General features: G+C 41.5%; 2 protein-coding genes across 6 annotated transcripts in view; one reads left to right on the forward strand and one right to left on the reverse strand.

The window, feature by feature from the left end:
• Positions 1–18062, forward strand: part of CRH (corticotropin releasing hormone) — a 189886-nt gene extending 171824 nt beyond the window's left edge. For 2 of the 3 annotated variants that reach the window (XM_032591932.1, XM_032591933.1), the window contains exons 4-5: positions 15931–16232; positions 17009–18062. In XM_032591932.1, coding sequence (XP_032447823.1) covers positions 17023–17619 — 597 coding nt within the window. In that variant the 5' untranslated portion in view covers positions 15931–16232; positions 17009–17022 and the 3' untranslated portion in view covers positions 17620–18062. Of the gene's footprint in view, positions 1–14990; positions 16233–17008 lie in introns of those variants that run through there. The other variant, XM_032591934.1, reaches the window with a different exon arrangement.
• A 1695-nt stretch (positions 18063–19757) lies between these two features.
• The window catches only part of TRIM55 (tripartite motif containing 55), a 43224-nt gene continuing 42152 nt past the window's right edge, over positions 19758–20829 (reverse strand). For 2 of the 3 annotated variants that reach the window (XM_030304179.1, XM_030304177.1), the window contains one exon: positions 19758–20050. In XM_030304179.1, coding sequence (XP_030160039.1) covers positions 19928–20050 — 123 coding nt within the window. In that variant the 3' untranslated portion in view covers positions 19758–19927. The remainder of the gene's footprint in view (positions 20051–20829) is intronic. The other variant, XM_030304178.1, reaches the window with a different exon arrangement.

Below are 20829 nucleotides of genomic sequence, written 5' to 3' on the forward strand. Positions count from 1 at the left end.
CATCAGCTCTAGCTGAGTAGGCTCCCTCCCCTGAGTCCATGCTCCCCAAGGCCCTTAAATGAGCTCCAGAGGTATCAGAAGCAGCTGGGCAGCACTCCCTCCTTTGAGGCCAGAGCCCAGCTCCATGGGGCCTCTGCTCCAAGGGCCTGGATTCGAATGGCTCCCACCTCTGCCTTTGTTTCCCTGGCCCTAGAGGAGGTGATTGCTTCCTGCAGTTAAAATCTCTGTGCTTTCTCAGTCTTCCCTTTTGCACTTTCAGCTCTTTAACCCCTGGATTTGGCTGCCAAAGCAAATGGATCTCTCTCCATCTTTTATATCATGTAGCATTTTACCTTTCTGATGGCTCTCTCCTTCAAGAGCTCTCTTCCCTTCTGCCTCTTGAGACCTTTCTTTCCTGGTTCTCCTTCTCACTCTTGAACTGCCCCTTCTCAGTCTCCCCCATGATCTCTGGCTACCCTTTAAATCTTGACTGTCCTGAGCTCCCTCCCTGGCTTCTCTTCTTACCCTGCTCCATTCCAAGCCCTGGCTTCAACCTCTTGTTAAGGATTCCAGTTCTCCAGGCTTGTTCAGACTTCTCTCTAGAGCTCACACTCCTATTTACAATTGCTGGTTAGATCTTTCTTCTGAATATTTCACAGCCTCTTTAGTCTCAGTATTTTTCAAATAAATCTTGTCATCTTCTTATCCCAAACTGCTCTCCTGCTATGTTCACCATCTGCCCCATTGCCTAAGACAAAATGATAAGATCTGTTTGGGTTTCTCCCTCTGCCCTACATCCTGCCTTTACTTGCACTTAACGTTTCTTTAGGCTTTGACTTCCCTCTCCAGCTCCTGCCATAGTTCAGATAATGAGAGCTAACACACAGCACTTAATGTATTCCAGAAGCCATACTAAGGACTTTGTATAGAACTCATTTAATCCTCACAGCAGTAATTCTATGGGGTAAGTCCATTTTTATCCCCATTTTACAGACGAAGAAACTGAGGTATAGAAAATTTATGTGACCGACCCAGTCACTCAGCTAGTAAGTTACAGAGCTTAGATTTGAGTTCAAGAAGGTGGGCTCTTAACCATGCTGCACAACAGCCTCTCACGCACCTTGGATGAATCCCCAGCTTGCCTGAATCAGTTTCCTTCTGTGGAGCTCTTCCCAAACCTTCCTCCTCCCCACTGTCAGAGTAGACTCCCTTCTTTGTACTTACAGACCCCACTTACCATAATTGTTGTTAACACGTCTTCCTTGATGAGCAGTGACTACTTCAAGGGCAGTGGGGATTTTACTTGTTCATTTTTCTCTCCAGCATGTAGTATGGGGGCTAAGACATAGTAGAAGCTCAGTAAATATTTTGGGGACTAGAAAGAATTATTTTCAGTACTCTTTGGCCAGTTGAGTTCAGTGGTTAGAACCTGAATTGGGGTCTTCCTCTGGGCATATGTTTGTCAGCTGAGGGACACACCCCCAGGGGCAGTCACTTATGTCAGAGTGAATTTGGCAAGGTGATCTTGGTTGCCTGACAGTCCCTGCCTGACAGAATAATATAAGAAAACTTTCACAAAACAGTGTGATCTGCTCTTGGCTTTAAAAATTCTACCAAATGGTGGGGAAATAAGAAGCAAGACTCACGGCAAAGGCAGCATGCTAATCAGCTCCGTGTGTCTTATCTCATGTTGTAAGAAAAAAGAATCATGCAAATGTTGTATAATTGTTTGTCTTCATTATGTGAGCTTGTTCCTCACTTCATTATGCACAGAATTTGCAAGTTGCTTTCTGCCTTCCTCCCATTTCAAATAGCTGATTTGAAATTTCAGGAGAGGTACATATTAATTAGCAAACCTCCATATAGCAAATATTAATTTAGAAACTGGTGTGAAGCATAAACATCAACATAACAGCCATTATAGAATGAGAAATGATATAAATGTTTTCAAGGTCCAGACAGATGGGAGGTTGTAATCTATTTTGAAGATCTGGATAAACACATTTTTTTTTTTTAGTAGATTGTCCCCCTTGCTCCTGGGGATGACAGCAAAGGGTGGATGGAATGGAATGTTCAGCATGGTTTATATAGAAGAGGTGTGAGGATTAAAATTAAGGAGGCAAAAACAAGAGCAAACAGCAAATAACTATGGATAATACCTAGGTAAGTTTCCAAGGATGTTCCCATTGAGCCCAGATGTTTTAGTTACTGTTCTTTTGAGTGTAATGAACACAGGCAGTGATATTCCTCATAATCACACCTTGTGGTTAGTGCCAAAGAAAGAGACAAACCAGGAGCATGGGTAAATATGGGGCCTGTTCCTTCAAAACCATGTGTCCTACCTCAACCCTCCCTAGAGCTCCTGGGAGGCCTGAATAAGAAAGGGGAGGAAAGAACAGAGAAACTCTTTGGGGATCCCAGCACGCCTTCATATATTAGGTGGGAGACACCAGCCAACTTACTTGCCCATTCTGAGCCTCTGGTTCTTCATCTACGGACTCTATATAATAACATCTACTTTTTAACAAGGTTCCAATGAAGATTAGAGATAAGGAAGGTAGAGACTTCTAGAAGAAGCATAAAAAGGAGACACTTTCCTTGACCAAAAGGGAAGGAGCTGCAGTGTCTCAAAGGTCCAGATGAGAAGTCTCAGTGGCTAGTTTCTGAGAACCTGCTCAGCTCCTTTCATAGTACCCATCCACCCACAGAAGATTTCTGATAAAATCCCAACAGATACAAACAAGGGTTGACATTTTTATATTTCATTAAAATCTCAAAGCCCCAGTTTTCAGCCACTGTTTATGTTTATTCTTATGTTTATTCATGACCCACTGAAGGTGCTCAGTGTTGAAGAGAACTGACATGGCTTCAGGGGCCCTGCCATTATTTTGGGGATGTGATTGAGACTAGGATAGACACAAGGGCCCTTCTTTGAGCCATCCCCTTCTTGGTGCTCCCAACCCCATCCAACCAGTCTCACCACCCTGGCCCTATATCAAGGAGGCCACCTGTGTATATGGGAATGGACATCTCAGTGGCACTCTGCTTCAAGATCAAGAGCCTCCCCCACGATTAGACACAGAAATAGGAGCAGGAGGAAAATGACAGCTCTTTTACGGAAATCTAAATGACGTAGCTTCAGGAGGTTTGGTGAAAAGCCTACTCTTTGCCATCTTCCCCCACAAAAAGCCCTACGGAAAGTTCAAGCACCCAGGAAGGTGGCTTTTAAGAAAGCCACTGAAGGAGCCAAATAAATATATTTATGCATTTTCTAAATTTAGACCAGTGGGGAGAGACATACTGTTTATAAGTGCTTGAAAGGTGTAAACATTGTGGAGGTAAGAGGAAGCTGAAGGGGTGCACAAGAAACTGTATCTCAGAATATTTGATGGAACAGGATGAACATGCAATTATTAAAGAAATGATATTTGGAAGAGGCCTGCTAGTCTAGGGCTGGCCTCCTGGGAAGATGTGAAGGCAGCCGCACCTATGCTGTCCCCACTGCCTCCCTCTGGCTGAAGAAGGGGGTGGAGGGGTCATCTGGGGATTGAGGCAGGAAAACAGATGAGTAAAAGAAGATTTTTAAAAATTGTGATGAATGATTATTTTTTATTGCTTAACCTTAGAGCAGAAACTAAGAATGAACAATAGTAAGGTCATCCAAGAACATTTAGGGTGTGGAGAAAACAATGGACTCTCAGCTACCTTGATGGAAGTGGCCATCCAGGTCAAATTTGGAGAACCTGGCAGGTCTGTAGCAGCCTGTGGGGCAATGGAGCTCCCACTGGGAAGTGAAGGACTCACTGATCTTAGTATAGAAAAGGGATGTTTATATTCTTGTATTTTATTTTTTATTAGGAATTTTATTGTTGTCTTTAACCCCTCCTTATAATGTAAAATTCACCCTTGAGTACACCTAGTTTCAGTTAAATGGATAAATGATTAAGTTAAGAATAGAAGTTTCAACACAGAAATAATCCTTAAGTGAGCAGACATTTACCAAATAGAGTGACATCAGCCAAACAGATATTTCCCAGCTCAAAATTATGCTATTCTGAAGTAAAAGTGTATCTTTGAGAAGACAAGGAGGAACCTGAAATGCATAGTGAAAGAAGTCAGTTTGAAAAGGCTGCAGACTGTGTGATTGCAACTATATGTCATTCTGGAACAGGCAAAGCATAAGGGCAGTAAAGCCATCAGGGGTTGGAGGTAGAGGGGGAGGGAGGAAGGCATGAATAGGTGGTGCATAAGGGATGTTTAGGGCTGTGAAATGACTCTGTGTGACGCTGTCATGGTGGATACATGACATTATACATTTGTCAAAACTCACAGAATATACAACACAAAGAGTGAACCTTAACGTAAACTGTAGCTTTACATTAGTAATAATGTAATAGTAATGTAATTAGTAATAATGTGATTAGTAATAATGTATCAACATTATTGGCACATCAGTTGTAACAAATGTAGCATCCCAGTGCAAGATATTAGTAGTAATGGGGGAAAACTTAGGTGGAGGGAGAGAGTACATGGGAGTTCCTTGTACTTCCTGCTCACTTCTTTCTGTAAACCTAAAACTGCTCTTAAAAAACAAAAATTGTTGATTAAAAATTTTTTTCTTTTTAAAAGAATTTTTTCAAGTTTATTTATTTTTGAGAGTCAGGGAGAGACAGAGGGTGAGCAGGGGAGGGGCAGAAAGGGGGGGAGACACAGAATCTGAAGCAGGCTCCAGGCTTTGTCAGCACTCGAACCCACGAACCGAAACGTGAGATCATGATCTGAGCCAAAGTGGGACGCTTAACCGACTGAGCCACCCAGGCGCACCCACCCCCCCCCCCCAAATTTTCTTTTTCTAAATCATCTGGGTGGCTGAAAAACCTCCAGTATTAGAAAAAGAACATCTCAGTGATTACATTTATTTTATTTCATTAATAAACATAAGCCTAGTAAATACTGAGCTAATGCTAGGCTCTGAGGAGCTGAGATTAAATAGAATCACTGCCTTCAGCAGTAACAGTAACCACATCATGAGCCCACAACAGCAATAACTAATGTTTATTGACTGCTTCTTCTGTTTTAGGCCCTGAATTCACTCTCATTTAATTCCATAACCCTAAGAGGGGCAAATAAAGAAAGTTACGTTTTATATTGGCTTGACAAATAAGGAAATAAGTTTTGGAAATTTAAATAACTTGCCCAAGGTCACCCCCCTAGGAAATAATAGAGTCAAAACTGTATTGAGGTAATCTGACAACTGCCGTACAGAACTCTAGGGTATATCCCCACAGGAGCACGGAGCCAGGTGTTCTATTTGCAAGGCTGCTTTGAAGAGTTTTGTTGTTCTTAGGGAAATCTCCAAGTAAAGAGAACAGATTCCATTATAAACAGGAATCTGATATGGTTCTGCCTCAAAAAGCTGAGTAACTCTTTTTACAGAAGAAATCTATCAGATTATATAATTGTATTTCCCCATTCAAATTTGAAAAATCCCTTTATTGCAATTATTATTGTTGCTGCGAAGAGTACATTAGCACAAGACAGAACTTTACAGCTATTGAGACTTAAACTACAAGGAAAACAAATTGGAAAATGAGGTGAGGCTCAAGTATGTATCTATATTTAACTTTATATGAATAAGAGGAGCATTAAACTTCACCGCCGCTTGAGGCCATTAAAATCTTTTTCATTATCCTGGGAACACTATTGCTCAGATCACTTCTAAAATTCATGGAAAAGAGAACAGTGACTGTGGCAAATGAGACAGATCCTTTCTTTCCCATACACAGGTTTCATATAGCCATCCTTTCAAGAGTTTGTTGACTCACAGTTGTGAGACCACCTTGAATTAATGTCCTCTTAAGTAGGACATAGTCAATCTAACAACCAAGCAAACACCACATGTAAGTAGTGTACTAGGAGTTACGGGCTACAAGGTGGGAAGTAATTTCAAAAAGAACTAGAACACAGATGAACAAGCACATACACATAAGAAAAATAACTGTAGCTCTCATAATGAAAGCTAGCATCACATTTCCCACAAATGGATGATGGAAGCCTTGGAGATGAAAAGAGCTTGCAGCAAAGTTCAAAAAAGGTCTACACCCACAATGAGAAACAGCATCTTTGAAATCCACAGCTGCTAAAGGTTGGCTACTTGTCATCTCTGTCCATCCTTATGGTCCTCACTGCCTACTACTTCTTGAGTGACTGAATTTTTTTTTGTGAAAAACCCAGTATCACCCATTACAATCAGTTTTGTCTAGGACACTAATGCCTTTTCACACTCAAAGAAGTTCCTCCTTTGCAAGGTAGGCCCACAGATTTTGACTGGGCTAAATTACTGTAGAGACCAAGTCCTTCTTCTCACCAGGAAGTGTACTTGACCATTTATGGGTGGTGAGAGAGAGCTCTACAGCTCTTTCCCAGGTGACCCTTCCCAGGGCAGGTAATCCTGAGAAGCATTGGAAATGGCATTTCCCCATACCCTGAAACCCTCTCTTCAAGGGTAAAAAAAAAAAAAAAAAGTTATCTTTAAAGTTTCTTCCAGGAGTGGTAGAAAATAGTGACTCAGTAGCTCTAATCATGGACTTTAATATGGATGCCAAAGAAAGTGTAGCTGGACTCCACATAAAATGCCTTGAGTTATTGTATCTCCCAACTAGTTCCACAATAAACTTGCTTTGTGGTCAAATAAGTCTGGGAAACACTGAAGACTTGAGGATTTACACTGCAGAAAAATTTTTAAATACTAGAAAATCCTGCATTAAAAAATGTGTTTAACCTTTCTTTACATCCCCCTCCTCCGTCTTTCCCTATGGAACACCAGTAAATTCCTAGGAGAGTTCTTTGAGAAATCTTTCGTTAGAGTCAAGAGATGTTCATGAATATAAATACCTATGCAGGATGCTTGGTTGATGGATTTCTTTCTTATGACCAACCATTGTAAGATGATTAGTTCCTGCAAATTGCCCTTCGTGACAGAAAGTTCACACGCATCTTCTCACTGCCCTCCATCCATTATCTGGAGCCTAAAACAGAAAATTCGATGTATTATGATGTAAATAGAAAGGTCAGTCCTGTCTGTCAACACAAGGCCTTGTTAGAGAAGCAGAAACGTGCCCCTTTTCTGTTGCTCTGAGTCATCTCTCCAGGGTAACTAACTTCCTAACTTTCGGAAAAATAAAGGGACGTGTAACAAAATCCTTGCCATTTTCTGAGGAAAGGAGATGAAGCACACCATGATTCCTGGATGCTGAGAGAATTATTGACTGATGGGGAACTGAAAGGAAGCCCTGCCCCTATAAACCCCCAAACAGGAGTGTAGCTGCCCACGGGTAGTGTCCCAGGCTCCTGGAGCACTCACGGGAGACCCTGCCGTTGTCTTGTACAGCTCCTGTCATCACTGGCATGTGATGTTCATGCTACAGAGACCCAGTGTTAATGACCTGAAGACCATAACTCATTTGTCTGCCTCCATGCCCCTCCAATCTACTCTCCAACACTGTGTTCAGAGAAGTCTTTCCAAAACACATGTGTGTTTACCTCCCCTCCCTCTGAGATTCCATCAAAGTGATAGTATAAACCCAAAATGATAGACTAGGATGAGGACTATATGCAGGTAAGAGGGCTTTACAAACTTCTGAGATAAGTGGAGCAGAGAGGATGAAGGGTCTGCAAAGGGGGTAGCTGAGGAAGGAGAACACAGAAGATGGGAGTGATGTCTGAGGAAGAAGGTAAGGAAGCTACTGCAGAGGCACACAAAGGAACAGGCAGCTGAGGAAGGATCCCACCTACAGAACCAAGGAGGGGCTCAGGACTTAGAAATTCCAAGTATCACCAAAGGCAAGAAAGAGAAAAGGGGTCAAAATAGGGAGGATACTTGAAGGTCTATATTTGGAAGAATCAAGCCCTCTAGCAACCTTTCTCATCCCTTGTGGAGAATGTTGAACATTCAAACATCTACCTGTTAGGCAAAAAGAAAAGAAACATTTGCAAAGTATGTTATTATTGGCCAAATTGCATCCCCCCAACATTCCTATCTTACAGTCAGTACCTCAGAATGTGACTGTATTTGGAGATAGGGCCTTTAAAGAGGTACTTAAGGTAAAATGAGGTTGTATGGGGTCCAGTATGACCCCAGTCCTTATAAGAAGATGAGATTAAGAGAGATGTGCACAGAGGAAAGACCATGCAAAGGCACAGGGAGAAGATTGCCATCTGCAAGACAAGGAAATGAACCTCAGAAGAAATTGACCCTGCTGACACCTTAATCTTGGACTTATAGCCTCCAGAGACACGAGAAAATAACATTTTTTGTTTGTTTCAACCACCCAGTCTGTGGCACTTCGTGTTGGCAACTCTAACAGACTAATACAGGTATTTTCCTTAACTGAAATTGAATAGCTCCAGATAAAAGTTCTCTGTAATTTGACACTGATGATGGGTGACTATTTCACTATCTGATCACCCTAAGAGGTAGGCTGCTTGGTGACAAGATCCTTGTTCTTCACAGAGAGTTCCCAGTAAGCTTTGTATCACCTAATTATTTAAAAAAATTTTTTTTTAATTTAATGTTTATTTTTGAGAGAAAGAGAGAGACAGAGCATGAGTAGGGAAGGGGCAGAGAAAGAGGGAGACACAAAACCCGAAGCAGGCTCCAGGCTGTCAACACAGAGCCCATTGGGGGGCTTGAACTCACAAGCTGTGAGATCACGATCTGAGCCAATATCGGTGCTCAACTGACTGAGCCATCCAGACACCCCTGAAAAATCTTTTTTAATGTTTATTTATTATTTTTGAGAGAGAGAGACAGAGCATGAGCAGGGGAGGGGCAGAGAGAGAGGGAAACACAGAATCCGAAGCAGATTTCAGGCTCTGAGTTGTCAGCACAGAGCCCAATGGGGGGCTTGAACTCAGAAGCTATGAGATCATGACCTGAGCCGAAGTTGGTCGCTCAACTGACTGAGCCATCCAGGCGCCCCTGTATCACCAAATTCTTAAATATGAGAGCGCCACCATTTATACATAGTTTACCTTAAGAGATTTAAGGATAGTCTCCAACATAAAATAGAGAAACCAAGAAAATACATTTTTAAAAATGACCGTGGATGGAACAGATAATTCAGGGAAAGAAGGTTAATTTTTCCTACTTAATACTCTTAAAGAAATTTGAGAAACAGTTAAATTATACAGCAAAAATAAGAGCTATGAACAAAGGATGGAGAAAGAATGAAAAGCCTGGAAGTTGAATATATGTTGTAAAATAAATTTAATTGAAGAACCGTAGGATATTTAAGGCCCTCCCAGAAAGTAGAACACAAAAGAAAGAGCCCTAAAAGGAGAAAATATAATAAACATAGAGGGTCAGCAGAGGGGGAACATCTTATAATAGAAGTCCCAGAAAGAGGGGTGCCTGGGTGGCTCAGTCGGTTGAGCGTCTGACTTAGGCTCAGGTCATGATATTGCAGTTGGTGGGTTTGAGCCCTGGGTTGGACTCTGTGCTGGCAGCTCAGAGCCTGGAGCCTGCTTCAGATTCTGTCTCCATCTCTCTGCCTCTCCCCTGCTCGTGTTCTCTCTGTCTCTCTGCCTCTGTCTCTCTGTCTCTCTCTCTCCCTCAAAAAAAAAAAAAAAAAAAAAAAAAAAAAAAGAAGTCCCAGAAAGAAAGAGCAGAAAGTGGAGGAAATTATCATAGAAGTTAGTAATGCAAGATATTTTCCTACACTTGAAGAGCAAGAATCTCCAAATTAAAATGGATAAGTAAAGAAAGACCCAATAGCATTGTGAAATTTCAGAACATCAACGACAAAGACAAAATACTAAAGTCTTCAAGTGAGAATGAGAGAGGGAAAAGGGTCCTATAAAGAAATGAGAATCAGAATGACATTGGATTTCTCATCAGCAACATTGGATGATAAAACACAGGGAACAGATTTGTCATGATTGAGAATCTAAAAGAAAAATAGGAACAAAATTAAGTCAGTAATTCTAGGAAATTCTAGTAATTCTAGGAAAAATCAGACTGAATATAAAAAAAAGGTGATTTGGTATTATAAAACAAAGGCAAGGAAATGTAATCAAAGTCTATGACTTTTTTTTTTTTAATTTTTTTTTCAACGTTTTTATTTATTTTTGGGACAGAGAGAGACAGAGCATGAACGGGGGAGGGGCAGAGAGAGAGGGAGACACAGAATCGGAAACAGGCTCCAGGCTCCGAGCCATCAGCCCAGAGCCTGACGCGGGGCTCGAACTCACGGACCGCGAGATCGTGACCTGGCTGAAGTCGGACGCTTAACCGACTGCGCCACCCAGGCGCCCCTATGACTTTTTTATTCAGTGCACAATTTTTACACAGTCAATAATTACAAACTGTATTGCTTTTTAACTTTTAGATCAATCTATAGTAAAAATACAGAAGACTTAATGATTATAAAAGTATTAACATGGACAATCTACAGATGAGAAAGCCTGGTAGATCAAGGTGCAGAAAGCTATGTGAAAAGCTGAAGTGATACTAATATTCTCATTTACAGTCTGGAGGGTTAAGAGATGTTGTTTATATTTGAAGTATCAGGAAATGATTCTGTGGATGTACTTAAAGGTACAAGGGTCAGATGTAGATGAAAAATTAAAAAGCAGGTCATTAGGATGGTGATCTACAATGAGGAATGAATAGAAATTGTGGTACATCTCCTTGTAGTCAATAAAATGGGTATCATTTAGATACAGAAACATGTCTGAGATATTTTAAATGAAAAAAATAAATATAAAATTTTAGTTATAAAATGTCCATCTAGTTATTTTTTTTTCCAACATTTTTTTTTTTTTTTATTTTGGGACAGAGAGAGACAGAGCATGAACGGGGGAGGGGCAGAGAGAGAGGGAGACACAGAATCGGAAACAGGCTCCAGGCTCCGAGCCATCAGCCCAGAGCCCGACGCGGGGCTCGAACTCACGGACCGCGAGATCGTGACCTGGCTGAAGTCGGACGCTTAACCGACTGCGCCACCCAGGCGCCCCTAGTTATTTCTTGATGATAGGCTTATAGGTCATTTTCTGTACATTCATTCAACAAGTTTTCTATATAGTTCATCCATTTAGAAGGTTTATTGATTATCAGCTATACGTTTCAGCACTATGCTAGGGGCTGGGAGTAATGAATATGGAAGTTTATAATACTCAAGTCTCTGCCACACAGCTTATAGTCCAGCAAGAAAGATACATATTGTACAAGTAACGATTTGAAAATGTGAGCTTTATGGTGCACCTGGGTGCCTCAGTTGGTTAAGCGACTGAATTAAGCTGAGGTCATGATCTCATGTTTCATGAGTTCGAGTCCCACGTCGGGGTCTGTGCTGACAGCTCAGAGCGTGGAGCCTGCTTCATATTCTGTGTCTCCCTCTCTCTCTCTGCCCCTCCCCCTCTTGTGCTCTGTCTCTCTCTCAAAAATAAATAAAAAAATAAAATAAAATGTGAGCTTTATGGATGGAAGACAATCATGATGTTAGGAGAGCATTGAGCACAAGTCCTAAACCTAATCTAGGAACATGGAAAAGATTGCTTCAACCAACTTCTTTTAAGTTTTAAGTGAGAGAGATTTGTTTTGTTTTTGTTTTTTTAAAAGCAGAGATTCAAAGATAGGAACATATTGTTATCTCAGTTACATAAATGCATGTGCTCAGGAAAAATTCTCAAGGGAAACAGTAAAACATTAACTGAGATTATATTTAGATTCTGGAATCTGAGGAATTTTGTATTCTTCTTTATACGTTTATGATTTTTTCCAAGTTTTCTGCTAAGTGGATGAATGGCTTTGATAATAAAAGTTATTGTTACCGGTGAGGCAGTTACATATTTGTGCTTGGTGATCCGTTCCCTAGTACTGCCTATGGAAGCCGAAGGCAGTTACTAATCTATCTGAAGCACAATTACAGGTGCCAAAACATCTGTCTACCTTAGGCATGTCTTTCTTTTTTTTTTTTTTTTCCAACGTTTATTTATTTTTGGGACAGAGAGAGACAGAGCATGAACGGGGGAGGGGCAGAGAGAGAGGGAGACACAGAATCAGAAACAGGCTCCAGGCTCCGAGCCATCAGCTCAGAGCCCGACGCGGGGCTCCAACTCACGGACCGCAAGATCGTGACCTGGCTGAAGTCGGACGCTCAACCGACTGCGCCACCCAGGCGCCCCACCTTAGGCATTTCTAAAGGCTGTCACTGGAGATGGTAGATTCGTTTCAACAAATATTCCAGTTAGCAAACTTAGAGACTTTGTTTGCATTTTGCTAACAGAAGCACATATTGGGATACTCAAAAGTGCAAGGAGATGCAGATGACAGGAATAAGCCAAGCAGTGACCTATTATTTCTGATACTTCTTTGTTTACTGGGCTACTGTGTCATGCCTCTAAAAATTTAACTATACCCTATAGTATGTTTTTATTGAAAAAATGTGGTTTAAAATGTAAAGTAATCCTTGTTTTTATGCCCATGTTCCTTGGGTTGTGTTTCTGGGTTCTAAAAGCATTTAGATTAGTTTTCCGTGACTACTTTCAAGAAGTTATTCCTACATGTAAAATCAAATCTGTCTGTGGTAATTTTTATGGACTTGGACATTAAGTGTACTGCACATATACGTCCTTTGCCTTACATTATGTCTTCAGTCGCACGTGTATATCATTACTTTGAGAACCACATAACGATATTTTATCCAAAGATCTTTTTTCTCCAACATGAACTAAGGTGGAAAATCAAATTAATGTATCTTAAGTTGGCAATATATATAAAAACCTCATGTTATAACTACAAGATTCAGCTGAAAGGTAAATTGCAGTGTGTGCACCCAGAGATTTAAAATCAGGTTCCAGGGGCGCCTGGGTGGCTTAGTCGGTTAAGTAGCCAACTTCGGCTCGGGTGGTGATATCGCGGTCCGTGAGTTCGAGCCCCGCGTCGGGCTCTGTGCTGATAGCTCGGAGCCTAGAGCCTGCTTCTGTTTCTGTGTCTCCCTCTCTCTCTGCCCCTCCCCCATTCGCGCTCTGTCTCTCTCTGCCTTTCAGGGATGAATAAATGTTAAAAAAAATTTTTTTTTAAAATAAAAAAATAAAATCATGTTCCAGGTTAGGGCGCCTGGGTGGCTCAGTCAGTTGAGTGACTAACTTCGGCTCAGGTCATGATCTCACGGTTTGTGAGTTTGAGCCCCGAGTCGGGCTCTGTGCTGACAGCTCAGAGCCTGGAGCCTGTTTCGGATTCTGTGTCTCCCTCTCTCTCTGCCCCTCCCCCACTCATGCTCTGTCTCTCTCTGTCTCAGAAATAAATAAACATTAAAAAAATTTTAATATAAAATCACGTTCCAGGGGCATCAGCACTTACAGAAAATCTCCTGTGTTCTCATTCCTTAGGAGATTTATTAATATAAGGAAAGGGTAGGAATGGTGTATAAATGCGTCACTTTATCTAACTTCATCTTCTTACTTCTGTTTGTTTCTGTGTCTCTGCTAGAAAGGGGGGCGGGTTTCGAAAGGGTATTGTTATATTATGGAAATAGTACAGTCTGCTAGTCCAAAGAACTGGGTTCTGATTCTGACTGTACCATTAACCAGTTAAGTCACTTAACTTCTCTGGTTCTCATTTAAACAAATGATCTCTCTTAAAAACTGAGAATAAACTGAGGGTTGATGGGGGGGTGGGAGGGAGGGGAAAGTGGGTGATGGGCATTGAGGAGGGCACCTGTTGGGATGAGCACTGGGTGTTGTATGGAAACCAATTTGACAATAGATTTCATATTAAAAAAATAAAAGATTTAAAAAGGAAAAAAAATAAACCAAATGATCTCTTCAAGTCATTTCTAATGTAAATGTTCAGTGATTTGATGAGATCTAACTTTTGGATAAATTGTGGAGAGTAAAGGCTACTGTGCACAGTTCCTACTCCTCTGGGATCCAGACCTTTTGTCGTCACCCCTATTCAGAGCCACTTTGTCCTCTACCAACTACCTACTTCAGGAAAATCTCACAGCAAGGATTCAACAGTGATGAGGGAGCTATAATAAAACAACATCCTCCATATGGCCCAAAGGAGAGAGGTCTTAAGGGGTATGGGTTTAGAGTCCAAAACATGTGTCTTCTCTGGAGGGAGCTCTCAGGCCTCCCCAGCTAAATTCATGCTCTTATCCTTTTCCTAGTTCTTCTTCTGAATCCATTTACCTGAACAATTTCTTCCAAATCTACTTTCAACTCCAGATTGATATCTAAGCTGATTCTGCCAATGGGGACAGTGAAGGGGTCATAAAGGAAAGTAAGCAAAAAAGTCAATATCCATTCAAAGGGGGGGGGGGAAGCCCACAATAACAAAAACCAAGGTTCTGTATGCCCCCTACCAACATAAAACACTGCTTTCCTATAGAAGCTCACCCATTTTCTATAATTCTGATTTTCTTTTAACAATCTGCATCTTTCCTAGAAGACACATTTTTTTTGTTCTCTTATGTACATTCCGTATAAAAGTACATTCCATAGCACAATGAGCAACTATGGGCTGAATTCTCTGGAAACTGCCATCATTTCTCTTTCTACCTTCCTTTTGTTTCTAAGAGCAGTTGTGAATTAGTATAGACCCAAAATAGGAGTTGAAATATGTATTGCATCATTTGTCATGTAGCTACAAAGGAAGCAGCAGAGCTAACCAGAAATGAGCAATGGGAGATTTCTGATAAACAACTCTGATGGTTATCTATAAGCTGAATTAAATCATAGACACCAGAGTTTGGAATTGCATTTTGAATGGCAAAATTAGAGGTAATTGCCTCCCACTTATATGATAGTGTCAATTTAATGTGGAATTTGAGTATGGTTTTACAGACTTATCATTCCATTTTGTGTTAGTGCAGAGAACATTTATTTACTTATCAGGCTTCCATGGAGCACGTTTAAATTTGGAAAAAGAAATGATTAAAAAAAACCAAACACACACCTGGGTGTCCTGATATGGATACCATAATGGATGTTGATAGTATTTAGAAGTAAAATGAATGAGATTACCTTTTTACAGACTCAGTATTCATCAGTGAAAATATGCAAATGATGAATTCAGCCTTGTTATCAGGCAGTTTACGCCTCTCCCAATATAGAACAGGAAGTTAGAATGGATTCTTCTCTCATTGGGTTTTCATCAAGTAGACCAAATGAAGATTGTGTAACTCATGCACCTTTGGCTTGCCTTTTCTCTCTCTAATTTGGGAACAGAAAAATCAACAATTAATTTTGGATTCTGACAGAGACAAAGGAGGAGCAGTGAGGTTCTGGGGGAATTTAAAATCTTGCTGCATCCCCAACTGACCCTGTTTTGGGCCCCTTCATCATGGAAGCAGCTCCTGCCAATCATTTAAAAGACTTGAGTCTTGTTTCAAGAGACTTTTTGGTCTTGCTTCTGCAAACTCACAATTCCTTTATTTACTCTTGGGAAGAAAACGCAGGTAGAAGCTTAAAAGCTGGATGTCCCTGCACTTCCATCTCCTTGTTCATCATCCTTAACCAGGCAGAAAGGTGATGGGACAGTTTGTCTCTAGCAAAAGGATATGTTTAGATGCTGAGGTGTTTCCAGAGACAACTGGTCAGAGAAGTCGGGGAGAGAAAAAAGCGGGATCCAGATCCCCTGTAACTGCTTGCTGCTTTCCCCACAGGACTCTGCATTGATAGACCTCCTGTCCCATACTCTTCCCTTCCCCTCTCATTCGATGTCTCTTTTCTGACCCTAAATTTCACCTTTCATAGTAAGAGGTCAGTATATTTTCATACTTGGGAAATCTCATTCAAGAATTTTTGTCAATGGACAAGTCATAAGAAGCCCTTCCATTTTAGGGCTCGTTGACGTCACCAAGGAGGCGATAAATATCTGTTGATATAATTGGATGTGAGATTCAGTGTTGAGATAGCAAAACTCTGCCCCTCGTTCTCTGGCAGGGCCCTATGATTTATGCAGGAGCAGAGGCAGCACGCAATCGAGCTGTCAAGAGAGCGTCAGCTTATTAGGCAAATGCTGCGTGGTTTCTGAAGAGGGTCGACGCTATAAAATCCCACTCCAGGCTCTGGTGTGGAGAAACTCAGAGCCCAAATCGGTTGAGAGACTGGAGAGAAGGAGAAGAGAAGAAAAAGAGAGTGAAGACAGAAAGGAGAAGAGAAGAAAAACCCTTGAAAAAGCCCCGGAGACTTTCCTCTGCAGAGAGGCGGCAGCGCCCCACTCACCTGCAGAAGCACCTCAGAAGGTAGGGAGCGCCTAGACGGAAATGTGCCTCCAACTTTGCATTGCCTGGGCTGCCACGGTGTGCGAGGCCGAGCCAGGTGTCCCGGTGGGGCCGAATGTTGAGTGTGTGCGTGTATTTGCTGACTGTGCCTCAAGATTCTGATAGTAACTGGGATGTGTCAAAAGCAAAGTTAGACGGTTGCTAATCGTTTTTCAAACTGCCAGTTACTCGTCACTGGCGGTGTAGACGAGCCCCCACCTCCCCCGCCATCGATCCCGACCCCTGAGAGAAGGACTTCAGGGCTAGGATAGAGAAAGAGGAGAAGGAGGAGGAGGAGGAGGAGGAGGAGGAGGAGGAGGAGGCAGTTCTCATTTGGGAGGACAACGCTGAAACATCCGGAAGGCGGGCGGGTATTTACAGCGGGTGAGATACGAAATTTGTAGATCTTCTCGAGAGCTCGGGGAATCAGTTTTGGGGATCGTTAGAAAGGGGACTCAGAGACCCTTCGAGGGTCTCAGAAGGAGAAGGGTCACTCCAGCCTGGCGTGGGGCTGAGTTTTGGTGCTGAGCCTTGTAGGCGTCCCCTTTCCTGCCCCGCCCCGCCCCCCAACTCTAGAAGTCCCAGTTCGGGCGCTTCAGCACCGCGGACAGTGACTGCCCGAACGCCTAAGGCAGGTCCACGGGTGTAAGTGTAGGAAGACCCCCAAGCGCACCTTCCGTTTGAGCTCAACTCTGACCAACTCTTTCTTTCTCTCTTCCCTTCTCTCATTCCGCTCTCCGCCCACCTCTGTGCCGCAGCGAGCGCCCCTAACATGCGGCTGCCGCTTCTCTTGTCCGCGGGCGTCCTGCTGGTGGCTTTCCTGCCCTGCCCGCCATGCAGGGCCCTCCTCAGCCGGGGACCCATCCCGCGCGCCCGGCAGGCCCCTCAGCAGCCCCAGCCCCTGGATTTCTCCCAGCTGCCGCCGCAGCCCCAGCAGCCCCAACAGCCACAGGCTCGGCCCATCCTGCTCCGCATGGGAGAGGAATATTTCCTCCGCCTGGGTAACCTCAACAAGAGCCCCGCTGCTTCCCTCTTGCCCGCCTCTTCACCTGTCTCTGGCGGCAGCGGCAGCCACCTTTCACCGGACGAAGCGGCCGCCAACTTTTTCCGAGCGTTGCTGCAGCAGCTGCCGCTGCCCCGGCGCCCGCTCCCGCTCGACAGCCCCGCAGGTCCGGCTGAGCACGGAGCCGAGAACGCCCTCGGCAGCCGCCAGGAGACACTCGAGAGGCAGAGGCGATCCGAGGAACCTCCCATCTCGCTGGATCTCACCTTCCACCTCCTCCGAGAAGTCTTGGAAATGGCCAGGGCTGAGCAGTTAGCGCAGCAAGCTCACAGCAACAGGAAACTGATGGAGATTATTGGGAAATAAAACTGTGCGTTTGGCCGAAAGGATGCAGTATTTAGCACGCAAAAAAAATAATAAAAAAATCAAATACAGTATTCTGTACCATAGCGTTGCTCTGATACCATTTGTTTATTTTTTTTATAGCTTGAAGCCTAGACGATGTATAGCAAGAGAGCCTATACTCCTTAATTAGCATGCACAAAGTGTATTCACACACAGTAACAGCAGCAAAATGTTATTTGTATTGTCTACTTTTAGTTTCCATTTCCAGGTGTCTTTAATGGTGTTTAGAAAGTATGGACCCAGAATGAAATGTTTTGAAGCAGGCAGAAGTCACTCAATTTATTTTGTTGTGGTCTGAGCCAAAGAGAGTGTCATTCTCTTGGATAGGTGAAACAAAATCTGTAAGCTCTTTGAATCAACCTTCCCTTGTAAACGTTTCAGTAATAAAAACATCTTACCAATCATTGGTCAATTTGGTTGTGTAAGAGAATGTCGAACATTTATATTTTTAATAAAAGCTGCAAAGGTAATCATGACTTTATTTTTCCTTTTCAGTATTCATAGGAGTAAAACTTCCAGCCCCTGGCTTCCTTCGACCTGACAGCAGCACAAGAAGTGCTGAAAACTCTTTGCATTAATTTCCTACTAAAAATACAAACATATGTCAAGTGGCTTACACAGATACTGCAGTCGCCTTGGACTCATCTGTGTACCTTAGGTTACTCCTCTGAGGTTAAGTTAAATAATTTGGGAAGTTGCTTCCAGCTCTAAGACTTGGTAGTTCTATGAATGGTAGATCAATTCATAATAGAAATAACATTTAACCCTGATTAACTATAAGATGTTAAATAATTGGAAAGGGCAGGGAAGGAGGAAAGGAAAAGAGAAATGTTGAGGCAGGGCATTCCTCCAAACTCTAGGGCCAACATGCTGCCTTTTTTTTTTTTTTTTTTTTTTTTGGTATGAGAAAGTCTCACTTTATGAAGCTACTACATTAGCACCATAAAATATACTTCTTCTATGCTATTTGCCAGTGCCTACTTCTAATAGGAGAAACTCAATAGTTTCTACATTTAAATATAATGCTGTGAAATGGCACTTGGGAAACTTTTTATATAAAAAGTATTTTGACTTGAATAACTTCACAAGTGCGCTTCTCATTTATGTCTATACCAATCTTAGTTTAATTCTTAAGGATACAAATTATCTCTAGCATTTCTAAAATGGAACAGGTGCAGCCAATTAGTTTTATAATGCACTTATCTTTGGTAGTTGAGTTACAACTTACAGAAATTCAATTGAATGTTTAATACTTCAAAATTAATTTGGATGTCTGTAGATGCTTCTTCCCGTGGGACCCCTTAAATACACTTGACTGATGTATTAATAAGATAACATGAAACACTGAATAAGTCATTATAAGACTAAGTTGTTAAAAACAGCATTTATTTAAGAGTTCATACAGAATAAAGTTATACTTATGTTTTGAAAGAGGCATCATGGTGGGACAAATAAAGCATGATTTAAATATACATGTATTTTATATGTGTATTGTATGTGTACATATATTTAAATACATGCAGTTATTCTATAGTTCACCAGGTTGGTGCCTCAGTAGATACATAAGGAAAGTAGACAATTGCTGATGGAAATTCTTTTTCAATTTAATTGCTTGATATCTGCACATCTAACTAAGATTAGAAAAATGTCACAAGAAATGTCCCAGGCCTTCAGCCTTCTGGACTATGGAAATATCACCAGAGTTAAAGAACATTTCTGGATATATGAGTGACATCTGTTATGGAAATGAGGAAACCTTTGTAAAATGTTTCATATCTTTGGTCAATGATTTACCTTTTGTCCATATATTGATAAATCAGTCACTTCTGAATTAACACTGAATTTCACTGACCAACTGCACGGTTAAAGAAGAAAGAATATGAGCTACTATGATATAATAACAAAAGCCAATGCCTATTAGAGACAAGAGTGTAGTGTATACTTTTTCAACACTTGCCACTTGTTACAGACACACGCACACATATCACACCTACATACTCTTTATAATGTTTCCCACACAATAAAAGATTTTCATAAGATCAAGTTTCTTTTTTCCAATGCTTTCAGCAACTATGTTTTTCAAAATTGTTTTCCCTCTGGAAAGTCATCTGGAATTAAAGAGGTTTTTGTTTTGTTTTGGTTTGGTTTTTTGCAGAAATCCTGTTCAGAGGTCCCTTTCATCACCTGCATTGTATTAATTTCATCTAGGTTCCCTGCTGCTGGTGTGCATCTCAGCCAGGCAGACAGAGGGCAACAGTTGGAATGAACATCATTCATTCAGGGAGTTCAACCAGGAAAAGGAGAAGACGTGGCGAGCTGGCTCAGAATCAGCTCCATTCCCACTCCCCGAAGCTGCAGCCTGTACCTGGAGGGGAGGGTCCTCAAATCCAGTCTGCAATAGAAGAAAATCTGAATCAGAGGAAGAAGAGCCTAGTCCTTTTGGGTTCGTCCAGTCACTTTTCTACTTAGGAGAAAGGATAATAATAATAATTATTATACAGGGCATAATTATTATTAGGGATAGAAAGCAAGCTCAGGCCCTCTTGGCTATGGCCAAGAGTCCTGAAAGTAATTCACACTCATGATCCAAAAAGGGGCAGCAATAATGCATGCAGTGGAGGGAAGTTCTTGGGAAAGAGTCCAGGCTATTCTTTTTTTTTTTTTAAGTTCACTTATACATAATTTACTGAGGTAAAAGTGGCATTGAACTAATAGGAATTTGGATTTAGAAATGTCTGCAGCATACAACATGATGGCTATAGTTAATACTGCTGTATGACATATTTGAAAGTTGTTAAGAGAGTAGATCCTAAGAGTTCTCCTCACAAGGGAAAAAAAACCACAAAGGAAAAAAACATTTTTTTTCTTTTTGGCACCTCTATGAGGTGATGGATGTTAACTAAACTTTTGGTGGTAATCATTTCATAATATATGTAAGTCAAATTATTTATGCCTTAAATTTATACAGTGCTGTATATTACATATGTAAATAGTATAATTTTTGCAATGCTGCAGACTTAGTTTTGAGCAAATCATGAATGAAAGGACTTTTTTTCTCTAGGTAATAAAATCTAATAACATAAAATTTTATTTTTTATATAGCCATCTCTTTAAAAGGTACCTATCTTTTATAGATACCAGACAGATACAGCTGTGATTTTTGAAGTAATT

Source organism: Lynx canadensis, chromosome F2 (assembly GCF_007474595.2).
Source record: "Lynx canadensis isolate LIC74 chromosome F2, mLynCan4.pri.v2, whole genome shotgun sequence".
NCBI classification, from domain to species: domain Eukaryota; kingdom Metazoa; phylum Chordata; class Mammalia; order Carnivora; family Felidae; genus Lynx; species Lynx canadensis.